This window comes from Sinocyclocheilus anshuiensis, unplaced genomic scaffold (assembly GCF_001515605.1).
Source record: "Sinocyclocheilus anshuiensis isolate Anshui unplaced genomic scaffold, SAMN03320099.WGS_v1.1 scaffold1133, whole genome shotgun sequence".
Classification (NCBI taxonomy): domain Eukaryota; kingdom Metazoa; phylum Chordata; class Actinopteri; order Cypriniformes; family Cyprinidae; genus Sinocyclocheilus; species Sinocyclocheilus anshuiensis.
Window position 1 is genome coordinate 645723 of NW_015555792.1, and position 15530 is coordinate 661252.

The following is a 15530-nucleotide window of genomic DNA, read 5'->3' on the forward strand; positions in this document are numbered from 1 at the left end:
CGTACACCTCGAGTATCTGAATTCCCATTTGATTAGACTCATCTCAAATCTGAAGAACTCAAAAGCCTGGCACACCAGAGCCAGGGGACAACAGACCCCTGTCCCATAGCTCCAGACAGAGACACACGTCTTACCCGCAGAGACCGAGCGTACAACGACAGGCCGTTCGCTGCCGGCAATGAACCCGAAGCCGTGGCTTGGATGGCGTTGGATGCAGACCTGTCGAGCTGAGCCAGGAGTCAGGCTACCACTGTCCATACCATCCTGACTGTCCTCTAACATCACAGAGCTACCAAATAAGACAACACAGTTCTTGAGTGTCCGTAAAATTAAACCCCATTTCTAGGGTGACACAATTCATAAATACATATTCCAAGTAAACATGATTTTTATTGTCCATGATTTGCATAACAATCGCAGTATTAGGTTTCCAATAGGGTTGTGCCGATAGACGGTAGTATTGTGCATCGATACCTGTGGCTGATGCCTTTGATGATATTAAGACAATTATTATTATCAGGCTAGTATTATTATCTAATTAATATTAGGGCTTATTTGTTATCATCATACTTGTCATCATATTTTTTTTTACAAGTTTTTATAGTGTTGTGCGTTAACCAATCACACACAAGTCTGTTGAGTTTATGAATGCAGAGGCGTTCAGATGAGTTTTGTTGTTCAGTGTACGTGCTCGCTGACTGAATTCCGCTCTCTTGTGAATCCTCTCACCATAAACAAAAACGTGCAGACGTGCATGCGATGTAAGATATTTATTCATCATACAGTGTAGACAGCTTCGCTGATTATAACAGAAGTGCATAAACTCGCGCTAGACTGAAGACTGAGTCAGTGATGATGTTCTTTGGTAATGTAAATGTTCTTTGCTCGTTTTCTGTAGCTGCTGTTTGAATAACTGAGGAAATGCAAGCATTATAATTAGTAACTTAATTAGTTTTTATTCAATTGTTATCATGTTAAATACAAATTCAATATATTTTATGAGATCCATACTTGACCAAAAAGATATAATGTGTAGTTAATAATTAGGCTGCTTTTAGCCTTACCCTCGAGTTCACGCTATGTTCACGGCTATGAAACTAAGTAAATAATTAAATAAATAAGCATGATAATATTGTGTATCGGCGATCTTGACGATTAGACGATATGACTATGGACCATGTCGCCCAACACTAGTTTCCAACATCTAATATGGACTAGCAATTACATTCACGCAGACAGTTTTCTCTGTGTCTCATATAACAGCTGGCCATTAATAAAAAACATCAATGCATTGTGCCATTTTTTGATTCAGTGTTGTATAGATGAGGTGATTTACTTTGTACGTGCGGAAAGATAAGGTAATGCCTCTTTTATGTTTCCCACTGTTCTCATTTTGACGTATGAGGATTATTAATGACTGCACCTGTCATATTCCTCTGTGTGCCCATCCTGGACCCGGGCCATCCCCTGAAAGGACAGAACCGGACCTCGTGAACCGCTTCAGAAGGCTGGCTCTGTTTCCTACACATTCACCTGGGTGGACAAAGATGAGAGAAGAGGAGAATTTATAAGAGGTCAAATCATGCATATTTAAATTGCTTCATTTTTAACACTTTTTTTTTATGATTTACACTTTTTATTTTCCTTCAATAGGCAAAATAGTACACTTAATTTTAAATTGGAGTGTACTGTTTTGTAAAATGGAGGTCAAACCCCTACCACTAGATGACCAATACTTCATACGTCAGTCACAATTAGGCTTAGATTGCTAGAACAAATCGAATAAAAAAATAAGATAAAATACAGTCCGTTTGTATTTAAAAAAAAAAATTCATTCTTATATTGCATCTCACCACCAGGTTATCCTCAATACACGTAAAATATTAGTCTCACCTTTTCCTATAAAAGTCCATGTTAGTTAGTTAGCTGTAAGACATTTTTTTTTTCATATTCTGCCACTTTCCCTATTTCTATTATCCTTTCTCGATGGCACCCCCACTGACCGCCAGTCTATCATAATAATAATTTATCTTCCTGCATATTTGGATCCATTCGCTAAGTGAAAAATATGGTTCTCCTAGGACATAAATACTTGGGCAAAATGAAAAGCAGCATACTGATACTTCTTAAATATAATCATGAACCATAGACCAAAATTCATCATTCAGCTGCTGGGAGTCCAATAAAAGTGATTTAATATTTAAAAATGGAATAAGTTGTACTCCAAGATTTCTTGACATTACCATACAATTTTGACAAATTCTGGTCCAGTCTTCATCACTTGGTTTCTGATGTCAGAATGAGTGCTTGTTAGACTGGGAAGAATATTTTGAGCTTAAGTAAGAGTATGCTCCCTGTCATAAGTGAACTCCATACTGCATCTGTAGCTGATGCTATGGGAACAACCTCCAGGAATGAACATTTTCTGAATCTTGACTAAAAGCATGGCAATCCACTGGATGATGGTTCTAATGCTGTCCTCTGAGACACCAGCGCCTCAAAAGGACGTTTTCAATTTTCAGATTTCTTCAAGAAGCGGTTTATCAAGCCTGCTATCATGTTTCAGTGACCATCATGGAACACGATGTCGTTCAGGAAGTGTTTGCTGCCATCTTCTCATTTTTATGAGTGAGGACTCGCATGAGAGGTGTGTTAAGTGTTTGGGTGTGCAGCATGATGGCACCTCCAACTGCATGCACTCTGATAATTTCAGGATGAAAGCTCTCGGCTTGCTTCTTTTCAGTGGAAGGAGGTAAATTGCTATGGTTCTGCAGTAGCCAAAGCGACACATGAAGTAGGGTCCTGGGGATCCAATGTTGAGCTGGAGGCTAAGAAAAGGGAGCAGACAGACTTTTCCCTTTCTCTCCCTCTCTCTGTCACTGGACCGCATGCACTTAATTTCTCTGGGGGAATTCACACGGGAGAGTTTATGCCAGAGTCCAGAGCGCATCAGACTCTGAGGAGGTGGACAGGAGACACAGCCTCATACTGAACGGCTGAATGTTGTTTCTCATAATGTTGAGAAGCTGAAGCTGGACTGGCCCATAGTATAGCTCAGAGTGTAGACTTTGCAGGCCATCGCCGTACTTTCAATAACTCCGTTAGGAGATCTCAAGGTCCTGGAAACAGCCAATCTCAGCATGTGTCACTAATCATGCTACTTTTGACTTCACCACAATTGCGGGTCTAATGGAGCAGGGTTATTCAGAGATGCCAGTGGCCAATGTGATTGGTGCAATAGTGAATATGGAACCAGAACATAAGTTGATAAGTTCCATACTGCAAAACAGCAACTCATTCCCCCCAGAAATGTTGAGGTCTTCTGCCTCACCGATGGCACATATGCACGCCGAAGGGACGGTGATTAAGTCCTCCTTATCTGCTGCACAGGAAGGCCATCCCTGACCAGATGTTGAACTGCTGCAGAACCTGATTTTATCAAGTGCAACATGTTCCTGGATCAACATCTTTGTTGACCCTGGAACTACATTGTGATTAACCAATCAGATTTGAAGAACCAGTTTATAGTTTTTGTGAAGTTTAGACTTACAATCAGTGTTTGGTGCTTGTACATCAGTGTCATTCATCTATCATTTCCTCTGATTTTAGGGATTACTCATGGTTAAGGTTAGGTTTAGTTGTAGGGATAGATTCCGTATGTCTATGATATGTAATTTCCAGAGTTTACATCAATTCATACTGCAAATTGAATTGACTTCTTTAATAACAAATTTAATAATAAATAATAACTCATTGTACATCACTAGTTTCGTTCTCTTAAAGCCATGCCATATATAAAAGACATGAATGGTAAACAGAGCCCTTGTGGAATATTCTAAGATGCATTATGCCAAAAGCACTTAAATCTCTTAGAACCAGTGTGAATCACACATGGCCATGTTGATGGAGGGTGAAATAATAGATTTCAACCAAGACTCTTTTTTATTCTGTGCAGTGGATTTGCCAGGTGACCGTGATTTCACCAAGTACAACATTGATCAACATCCTTGTTGATCCTGGAACAACATTCCTATCAACCAATCAGAATTGAGGGATAACTTTTCAGGAAATATCTATTTTAGGCTTACAATCAGGGTTAGGTGCTTCTACACCCTTGTTAATCAGCTATCATTTCACACTGATTTTAGGAATAAATTATGGGTAAGGTTAGGTTTAGGGGTAGGGATTGGGTTAAGTCTATATTTTTGGACAGTTATGTTGATCCAGGATCAACAAAAGATATTGATCCAGGAACATGTCTTACTTGGCAAAATCAAGGCGACCGGATTTGCCAAGTGTAAGAAAGAAAGAGACAAAGTGAGAAAGAAAAGACAAATGGAGAGGTCTTAGTAGGCATGGTAATATTGTAGAGCAGAGGCCGCTGACGTCTGGCTGTGAACGTGTCACAACAAAGTGACAATCTTCAGTCATCAAGTTCCTCCCGGCAGTTTCTGAAGGTCATGGCTACAGCAGCTTGTTTATTCACCCCAGACTCTTTCTAGCACTTTCTTCCTGCTGTATGCTTAAAACACTTTAGGCAGCTGTGGAAATCTGTATTTGAGGCAGCGGTAACCTTAACAACACCCAGCACGATGACTCATACGCTGGAGGGGAGCTGCACTCGGGACGGCAATGTGTCACGAGGGTTTATTTTCCATCAGGTGAATGCCATGATACATGCGAATGCCTGTGCAAACCTCTGGCCAGTATGATGATGGAGAAGCACACTGCAGCATCCTCAGGCCAGCATCACCACCACAGTCCCAGCAATGATTCACGAGTTCAGTTTAATACTTAACCACTAACACTCAAGTATGAACAATAGTAATAATGATGCTTGCTTTAGTACTAATATTTAAAGCATTTCATGCTTGGTGTGCTTATCAATTTGCATAAAAATCTTATTTGGTCTAGAAACTTGGCAAAGGATGATGTTATTGCTTAAAGGTTACTCGTTCATAATGAGTTTCTTCATGTTTAACTGAACGTATGTATTCATTTTGCCCCTGGTGCTTCTCATAAAATTCCTAAAAATCTGTTTAGTTTTTCACCATTTCTAGGACCTTTTTTGTCTTCCTGTATTTTTAACAGCACAAATACTAATGCAGACTTTTGATTGGATATTTTGGTATAAGTTTAGTCATTGTTCAGATCTCTGATTTACATGACATGCGTTGCCAAATGTATTACAATTACTAGAGAGTACAGGAGCTTGCTTACTGACAGATTTCAGTCGACTGATACAGTATTCCGGTAAATAACTGTAATTTAGAGAGCATCAGTTCTAATTTGGGTGTACAATACTGTAATGACATTAGTGAGACGACCCGTAAGAGCTGCTGTCATTATCAGTTAGATTTAAATCAAATAAATCCCTATCAGAGGAGGATACACAAAACAAAAGACCTAGAAGAGAGGACACATGCATACAAAACAATGCTTCAGCATTAGGCCAACCTTTTCAGCAATGGAGACAGAGTAATACTGTCAAGAAATGCATCCCAAGGGCATGACTAGCTGAAGCGTTGCCATGGATACAGCAGACGTGAGCTGATGAAAAGTGAGGTGTATGACCGCAACAGATGATGGCTGCACTCAACCTGCCTTCACACAGACCACACGCGTCGTCTTCACTGCTCTCGTAGTCTTCCTCCCAGAGTCTAGACGCCACTGCTGGGCTGAGAAGTTTTTAGCATTCAGATGACGGATTCTGTCATTTGAAAGCAGTACATGTCTGCATCTGACTGGAAAAAAATTCTGTTTTTTTTGCCATTAAAATTGTCAGCAAGGACAGAAACCTGATCTTTTACTCGTACTAATGCGCAGACAAGTGCATCATAATTGTGTTTCTATTTTTGAAATGTCTTGGTTTGTTCTAATTTTCTTTGAATTAACATGCACTGATCAATCCTGCACAATAAAATCAGTAAAGTGAAAGTAAATAGCAGCAATTTTGATTTCATTTTGACCAGTTAGTGTTCAAGTCGCATTTATCTGCACTATTGTTTAAATATTGGTCAGTGTGGTTTTTCTAATTCTTACAGAATTTTGTGATAGGGTTATTCCTAAACATCCCAATATTTGTTTGTTGAACGATGATTGTGATCTTAATTTGAATGCTTACCTGCGTAGAATATTTCACACTGCACTAACTGCAGCCAAGAAGGTAATCTTTTAAATTTGGCATGAACCCACATTCCCGGCTGGCAAAATGTGGCTGATAGAATTAAAAAATATCGCGCTGTTAGAACGTTCAACAGCAAGGACTAACAGAGCTAAACCAAGAACAATTAAGGTATGGTCAGAATTTATTGAGAATCTTTCTAACACAATAACTCGATATTTTTGGCCATTGCATCCCATCTTTTCTTTTTTCAGTAAGAAAAAATAATATTGACTATGTAATGTGATCTGGTATGACAACATGCAAATTAAAGCAGTTTTAGTGATTCTTACAGCGTTCAGTCCCATGCATTTTGATTGTAACAAGCTTAGTGCAAAACATGTTTTCTACAGAATGTCATGAGTTATTAATGAATTCTTGAATAATGAAGCACATTAGGGTTAAGAGTCCTGTCTGTACGCTTTCGTTTACTGGCCATTTACAGTCACTTCTCTTTAATCTGCTATATAATTTACCCCTGCTGATGCCGTTTTAACCCAATTGAGAGCTGTCTGCTCACTGGTACTGTGGATGAGGCCATGCTTACCACAAAAGGTCATTATTCAGCTGTCTAAAAGCAACATTTGAAGCCCATCTGGTGCTTGGAAATGAATAGTCCCACTTCAAGTTGTATAACTGAATTATTTCCACTATCTACTATGTATCCTTTCAGAATAGATTTTCAATAGGAGCTCAAGAAGAGCTCTACTGGCATGTGCCCATTTCTCTTTCAGTTTGTGAGTTTCAAAATACGGTTGCAAAGGCCGACAAAATGGCTTCAAAAGAAAGTGAAGCAGTACCTTGGGTCAATATTTACAGTTCATTGAGTCATGCCCAGATGTGCCTGTGTAAGAGATCCATAAATTCTGCAATGCATTGTAAGCATCTCCCCTCATCATAAGCATCAGTGTCTACAAAACCACAATAAGCATGTTGGCTTCATTTTTGTAGTTTTAGAGATCCATTTTCAGTTTGAAGCTTCAGTGTGTAACCTAACCATATTATTATGTTTCAGTGCATAGCTTATCATGCATTGTTTGTGTTATGGACATTAATGATACTTCGAATCATGTACGGTATCATTTTACTTTAAGACATTTTCTGGGTGTTGCTATTGTATGCCATATTTTTCATGTACACCATCAAAATAAGCTAAGAACTTGGTTTCTGATTTACCTTATTGTTTAATACATTAGGAAATCAAGATGGTGACAAAACTGAGTGATAGTACTTTTTGCTTTTGTTCTGAAATAGAAAACACACACCTGTGCATCAATATTTACAAATTACCTGCATGCAATTACATGTGCAATTCACGTCTGTAATTACATCTATAATTACACTGTTGACCCTGGCCTTTAATCAATCCATGTTCTGTTTTGCAATACAACACAAAACTGTTTTTGTAAACACAGCAGTGAATGTATTCCTATAGCTCAAACAGCTGAGCATAATGCTAGCAACGCCAAGCTCATGGGTCCAATTCCCAGGGAAAGCATGAACTAATCAAATGTAAACCTTGAATGCAATGTAAGTAGCTTTGGATAAAAGTGTCTGGCAATGAATGAAAGTAAATGTAAGTTAAAGACACCTAATAAAGAGAGACCAAAGTTACTTATACATTTCTGTAAAAAAAAAAAAAAAAAAAATCTTTTGCTTTCCTTCACTTTTACTTCTGATCTAGCTTACTCTTGATGCTTGTTTCTGGCACACTTGGTCTTGGCTAGTGTGAAAAATTACCTGTGATCTTCCTCATTCATGTAAAAGCTCCTGCTAAATGACTAAATGCATTTTTCATACCGGAGATGTAGATAGAAACCTGGAATGATGCACATGATGAATATTTTTTATGATTAGTTAATTGTAATTTTTTTTTCTGATTAATTGTGCAGTCCTGGTTCATTTTCTAGTTGATTTGCTTGCAGGTTATATAACCTGGGATTTAAGAGCGCCGAATCATGGTTGTGTGCTACAGTCGTCTCAATGCAGGTTATATTACAGCAATGAAAGGCTCATATTTAATTAACCTTATGTACATATGCATTATTCATTCATCACAGCCGACAGACTGCAAACTTATTCAGCTCAAAGCCTTACAGCTGTATTGTGACATTGAGAGACAGAAGACTGAAGAGGCAACAAAAACAGTGATATTTATCCTTAAAAGCACCATTCACAGAAGCCTAGACTCGACGCTGCTTCCCTGCTACAAAAGCTAGTGACTCAACATATTAATTAGCGTTTTACTGGAGAAGGTTATTGCAAGATGTGATTTTTAATAATGGGCGGATGGTGAATAATGGAAGGATTTTAGGCTTGGCAAGAAATACACACCATATTTTAGTTTACGTTAAATGAGCATGCTGATGTTTTTATATGTGATGCATTTCAGCATATGTTTTGGATGTCTCACTTGTCTGACACCTATTTCAGTTCTTAGAGCCTCTATTAACTAAACGATGAAGTGAATCAGGTGTTTTTGAGAAGGGATGCATACAAAATGTGCCAATTGAGTTTATCTCAACCTTGCTTGGTCACCAAAACAAAAGGACCCAACCAGATGGACAATGTCTTTCTAGAGAAGAAATGATCCATCTGTTAGTACAACTGCAATGGGTCCAAAAGAGTAAAGCAATCCCTGTCCAGAGGGAAGATTATTATGTCTGCAGAGGTACTGGGTGACACACAGCCATTGAAAAAGCAATCGTGAAATGTTCATCTCAGGGTCAAAATGGATTTTAGCGTTTAAAATAAATTGCTGGCAGTGGCTGGGAACAGCACTGTCTCCTTTAAGCAGCATACATGATGTATAAGAATATTCCCCGACCCCTGACAGAGCATCTTTCCAAGCGGAATAGAGAGATTAGAGGTTATGCAGCCTCTTTTATGAATATAACAGGATTTAAGGATTTTTCCCAGCACAATAAGAAAAAGTGTCAGGCTGTCCTGTGTCTGCAAACCACACAGGTCTGTTATTAATGCTCAATACAATATTTATTTGAATAGATCAATTCTGGACATTCGTTTTGAGGTCTAAGTAAAAATAATAGGACAGTTGAAAAAAAAAATGACATTGCTAAATGTCCACTTTTCACCATTAAGTCAAATTACAATGGATAAAATACACCAAAATTTTATACTGCTGTTCGAAAATTTGGGAGTTTTAAAAGTTTGAAGATTTTTAATGTTGTTTTTTTTTTTTTTAATTCTATAATGCTCATCAAGGTTGCATTTATGTGATCAAAAATACAGAAAAAAACAATCATATTGTGAAACATTGTTACAATTTAAAACATTGATTTTCCATGTTCCAATATACTTTAAAATATAATTTATTTATGTGATGCAAAGCTGAATTTTCCAGCTCCAGTCTTTAATGTCACATGATCCTGCTTATTCCTGCTAGAACAGATGCTTTTTTTTTTTTTTACAGTATTTGATGAATTAAAAGTAAAAAAGAACAGTGTTTATTCAAAACAGATATATTTTCTAACAATATAAGTCTTTATATAATTTTTTTTAATCAATTTAACATCCTTGCTGATTAAAACTATTAATTTCTCTCTCTCTCTAAAAAAAAGTGCTGAAAAAAATTGACTGACCCCAAACATTTGTACAGTAGTGTATATTGTTACACAAGTAACAATATAAAAAAAGTATTGAGAGTCCAAATGCATTCACTGCAAGAAGAATCCTATCAGCTCTAAGTGTGATCACGAATGTGACATTAATTTTATACAACAGCTCAACAAGCATGAAGTTAATCTTGAGTGAGTTACATTTTAGACACAATGTCTGTTTTTCTCTGTTTGGCCAATGAAAGCAGTTGGATCAGAACATTTGTGCATCTCAGAGCAACACTGCAGTGTTTCATTCCTGAATTAATCTATGTTTGAATTAATCATTTGAATCAGTGATTCAGTGATCCATTTATTTATAAAGACTTGGTTCGTGTCTAAATGCAGGCCTGGCGCCAGGGGGGGTGCCCACCTCCGGACTGAGGGGGACGGCCGGACTTTAGATTTGCGTGTATAATAGTCTAACTCATAGTGTAAAATAGTCTAACTGATTGCTTTTAGATGGAAAAGCTGCCCATAACTCCTGGTCTAGTATCTGTTTTCTTCATAATAATAGCATAACGAAATAGATTTGGCAAACAATCCAGTGTATCTGCCCTTCTGTTTTGGAAAGCGTCAAATTATTTTACAATGCATTTTTGCAGAGGGGAGCAAAGTAGCCAATCACAGACATGTTTGTTGATTTCTACAACACAATGGCCAATCAGATGTGTTTAGGTTGGAATCCACGCACTCACCGCTTTTTGTCCGTTGTCGAGTTCTATCATGCTCATAAACGGAACTTTGTGAGATTGTGATGAATGAGTGACCGTTTTTAATAAATTTAAAGGGAGCGGTCTTTCCATGCTGTATACGATAATATATTCAGAATTTAAATAAAAAGTGTGTTTTTCATGCTTGACAAGCGGCCATGTACGACACAGGGATAGCTAACTACTACACTATATAGAAAAAGATAATAGCCTAATTTCAGAAGCACAAAGTGATGCGATGCTGCAACCGAACCTGGTCCAAACACAGGATTTAGGTAAGGAAACGGTTATTAATTATTTGAATTGGCTGCCATACAGTCTATGGCTTCCATGCCAAATCATGCACCTGCTTGCTTTTCTGTTTAATTTAAGTGTTTTTGTGAACGTATATGTTTTAATAACAAATAATTGTAACATTTTACAATAAGGTTCCATTAGTTCATGTTAGTTAATGTATTAAAGTGTATTAAAGTGTTAGTTAATTATTGTAAAGTGTTACCCAAATAATGTATTCTGAGTGTTCATTTGAAACTAAGCGAAAATTGAAACTTTCGGAATTTTAACCCATTAATACTATCAGTTAAGCGGTTTAAAATGTTTTTTTTTTTGGTACGTTTTTTTTTCCCACAAATATTTTTAAGTTTGCTGCATTATAAAATAAAATAAAAAATGCTATACAGTATTTGTTTACTTGCGGGCTTGTGTCGGCACGTTACTTTATTTATATAATTTTATTCTGTTAAAAAATCTGTTATTTTCTCTTTACTCGGAAGCACTGCTGGTGCGTGATAATTTGAGGATGTGTGAATCCAGGTTTTTCAGTTCCCTTTCAGTCGGTCACTCTCGATGTCACGTCGGATGACCGACGAAATTGGGATCTCGCTTAGAGAGACCAATCTACTTCGAGTGTAAACTAAACGAGTCAATGCACATTGGCATGCGATTATTGCATCCAGCTGCCGCTGATCACAGCATGAGTATAAGTAGGCAGCAGATGCAGCGCATATTCAGCTTTTCGCTTCGGAGCCGAGCGATCACATCGTTCTGCTCCTGACTACTCTACTGAGAGAAGAAGACTGAACGAGTTCAGCGCGCTCTAACCGAGACGTTTCTCTGTATGCTGCTGTTTGCACGTTAAGATAAAATATTTGTTGGTATTTTTAATGTATCATCACAGATGCTTGTCCATTCTATTTTTATTTAATACTAATTTATATTTCTAATTTGATCATTTAACGGTTAATGTTCGGATGATGAGCAGCGGTTGTCGGTCAGGAAAATTAACCGTAATGAGCATCCCTAATGCTGACTTATAAATACAGAGAAGATCTGACGGTCTACACAAAGTCTAAGATCATTAGAGATCCTTGAAGAGCCTGGTCAACATTTCTCCAGAACATAACCCTGAAATGAGACATACAAACCATTATAACAAAACCAAGCAGACACTTGTGCAGTTTCTTGCTTTAGGCAGCGTCTTTCATCAATTATATCAGCCCTGCTGAACAGAGAGACATTCACACAGGACATGAAAACTCCAACAATATAATAACTGATCCAACAATTTGGAGTGTGTAACCTACTCATCTCTTTATGCTGTGGTCCAAAGGCCTAGTCAAGATGACTGAAACCAATAGCACAAAATCCAAACTTACGAACGAAACTGCCATTAAGAGTTGATTGGCAATGACTTTTCAGACAACAAATGGAATCACATTAGCATGACGGACTGTGCATATGTCAAAGGGAATGAAGGTTTCATCTGGAACAAACAGAAGAGGAGGGTTATTCGGCTGGATGTGGGCGGAAGGGGGAAATGAAGAATGAGACAATGCAAAGTGCTGAGGGTGGATCGAGATGTGAGCGATGGAAATTTGCAGCATTGGCAGATGTGAGATGCTCTCGTGATAACGTAAGCTGCAGCCTGTGACGTCCTGTGGGCTGAGAGTGATTTTGAAGCTGCCCGGATGTGCCATTTCTCTGCTCCTCAGTCAGCTTTCATGATATACGGAGCTTATCGCTGTCAGCGGCTCTGGCTCAGGACTGGCAGCAGTCCATGCTTTGACTAACAATGGGAGAAGACTGTTTACACACTGATTGAGCTATGAAGTGACAAAGTGAGTCAAAGTTGAAGTCATTAGTATAAGAGAGTCCCAGGAGGCTTCAGTCTGTCTGTGCGCAAGTCCTTTCCTTACTGACAGGAAACAATATATGTGGATTGGGAAAACACCTCATCACTGGCTCGCTATCAATCTCTTCTGAACAACAGACTGCACCTCCAACGATGCCTTGTTAAAACTGTCAGGTGTGCAGAGGAGACATCATGCCGCATGGTCTCATAAGAAACAGTAATAAGGTGTTTAATATGTTCTGTCATTCCTATTATGAAGTGCATTTTCATGTCCCTTTATTTATGTTATAGTATACTGGATACAATGTAAAACTCACAAATTTGAAATAAAAAAAATCACAACAGTTAAGAGAATCAAATTTATGTGAACACATGGGTGAATGATACATATGGAGGTTGCCATATTTGCCCTGTTCCTGGGTGCAATGCAACTTTAAAAAAATGTATCGTGTTCTTCAGTTTTCTGAGGAATATTGTTTTAATTGGTAATCACTTTATGCTGTATGTTTTTCTGGTTCTCAATGGCTGAATTGAGTATACAGTTTCCTACCCTGTTACTCTGTTGTAAAATCCCTTTTAAAAGTGCATGTGGGAATGTGCTTGGTAGGTAAAGTGCTTTTCAGTAGGTAACAACAGAACAAAAATGTGTGAGTATTAACAATGGATTTGAATTCGGTGATGTTTTGTGGTTTTAGTTGACTCATAAAATACTAATTTCAAAACACCAGTTGATGCATCAGCTGATGCATAAAAATACAAAAAAACATGGTGATATTCCATACGATCCCAGTATCTGATGAAGCAAAAATAAGTGTGTGTGAGAAAAATACTAATAATTTAATAATTTTTTAACTATAAACCATTGAATATTATGTTATTATGTGAATTGTGATGCAAGTACTTTGTGAAACTCATGAGAAGTATACCACACTGCTTATAGTTTAAAAAGCTTCAAATATTAGTATTTTTCTTACACACATTTATCATTTCACTTCAGAAGACATTGATTCATCAGCTGGGGTCATATGGATTACCATCGTGATCATTTTGAGTTTTTGAAGCATCAACTTTGAACTTGCATTATGTGGACTCAGAGATGGATTATTTTCTAAAAATCTTATGAAGAAAGTAAGTCTATATAGATCTGGGATGGCATGAGGGTAAGTAAATGAAGAGACAATTTTCATTCATTATAAATTATAATCTTGATGAGAGCATACTTCTGAAATTCCGATTATAAATTACAACACAAACATATTTATTTTTAAAGGAGTCTTATAGTTCAAATTACTTGGTGGATGTAGAGTGGAGAAGGGACTGTGAACACAAGTCTGCAAGTCCTGGCCTGACTGTCAGTGTGACATTTCTGGGAACTGATTATATACACCATCAGGTGGGAGGAGAACACTCACTCGCTCAAACACTCGCTCAAACACTCACTGCGTGGTATAAGGTGCTCAGCAAATAATACACTTCTGCAAGTCAACATGAATCAAAATTATTTCCATTTACTGTCTCAATGCGCATTCCTGATCTTATTGTGCATGATTCATCAGTGCATCTCAATCCAATATATATAAAAAGGTTGCAATTTTTCTTCAAAATATAATGTAATAATAGGGTAAATTCAGGTTAACTGGAACAGATGACTGTGAAAAAATGTCCCAATTAACCTAAAATCCTCCCTAACTTACTCCATCTCCACTGGCATTCTAACATAGGGCCACTTTTTGCGAACCAATGGATAAAATCAATGCTTTTTTCTTTGAAAGCACTCAGAAATTAACAGATTTCGAACACTGTAAAAATCTGATGCTTCAAGATTTGATGGCCCATTCTACACTGCAAACTTTATATATAAGGAGGCAAGATCATTCGATGCAAAATCATTTTATCCACTGTAACTTGGTCAGCACCTCTACAAAAAACAATCTTGCAAAAAAAATAAAACAATCTAAATCATTAAAACAAAAACAATAAGGCACAGAAGCAGTTTCTTGCTTTAGGCAGTGGCTTTCATCAATAACTGGACAATAATAACAGGAAAACTCGACCTGAAAACATTATAGCTATCATTCAATCTAACCCTAATCATCACACACCTGCACACAGGTCGATTCTGACACTGTTACAAAACCCAGTGAGATACTTCACTGTCTTCTGTTTTCATAAGAAGGTACCATCTAAGGCAGCTTCATGGAGCAGGTCACTCAAGCAAGACTCACAAATAGTGCTGCTTACATGAAACATATACGAGAGTTAACTAACAAACAGACAGTAGTTGTTCCAGCTGGCATTAAGCTAACAATGTGGGTTTTGTAACAGAAAATATGTGAAAAAGTCAATTTGAATTAGATTGAACTATTTGTACTTTTCAGTGCTGAAATACATATTAACATTTTTCTGCCATATAGTTTAAAATTTTTAGGCAGATTCATTGCAATTTCTCACTGGGACTGAAAGATGTATGTAATGCTTATGATAGCTTAAATGGTACAGGTTGGAAGCTCATTAGTTTTGGAATAAAGCGATTGTTTTTATTCACTTTGGTACATTACACGCATTACATTCTATTTACCTTTTTAGAGCTTTACAACCGAATTGAATTTTTTTTTTCCATTATTGAATGACTATTTTCTTGTCCATAACTCTAAAGCTGCTTGAAGCTATCTGTATTGTATAAAGCTCTATATAAATAAAGGTGAGTTGACTTGATGCGCTATACTTGTCACACACACACACTGGGAGCACAGGAACGAGCGAGGAGATGAGGAATAAAGTAAATCAAAAAGGTTTTAATGAAGGCACGCTGGGAATAACAGGACGGGAGACATCAGGCAAACCAAAATGACACTTAACAGCAGACAGAGAACTAGGAACTGAGAACACTTTAAATACACAGACAC

General features: G+C 37.5%; 1 protein-coding gene across 1 annotated transcript in view; it reads right to left on the reverse strand.

Moving 5' to 3' along the window:
* The window catches only part of LOC107674886 (FERM and PDZ domain-containing protein 3-like), a 77772-nt gene that overhangs the window by 18281 nt on the left and 43961 nt on the right, over positions 1-15530 (reverse strand). The window contains exons 2-3 of the mRNA XM_016469031.1: positions 1424-1533; positions 135-289 (exon numbers count right to left, since the gene is read on the reverse strand). Of these exons, the coding sequence (XP_016324517.1) occupies positions 135-289; positions 1424-1464 (196 nt within the window). The 5' untranslated portion in view covers positions 1465-1533. The remainder of the gene's footprint in view (positions 1-134; positions 290-1423; positions 1534-15530) is intronic.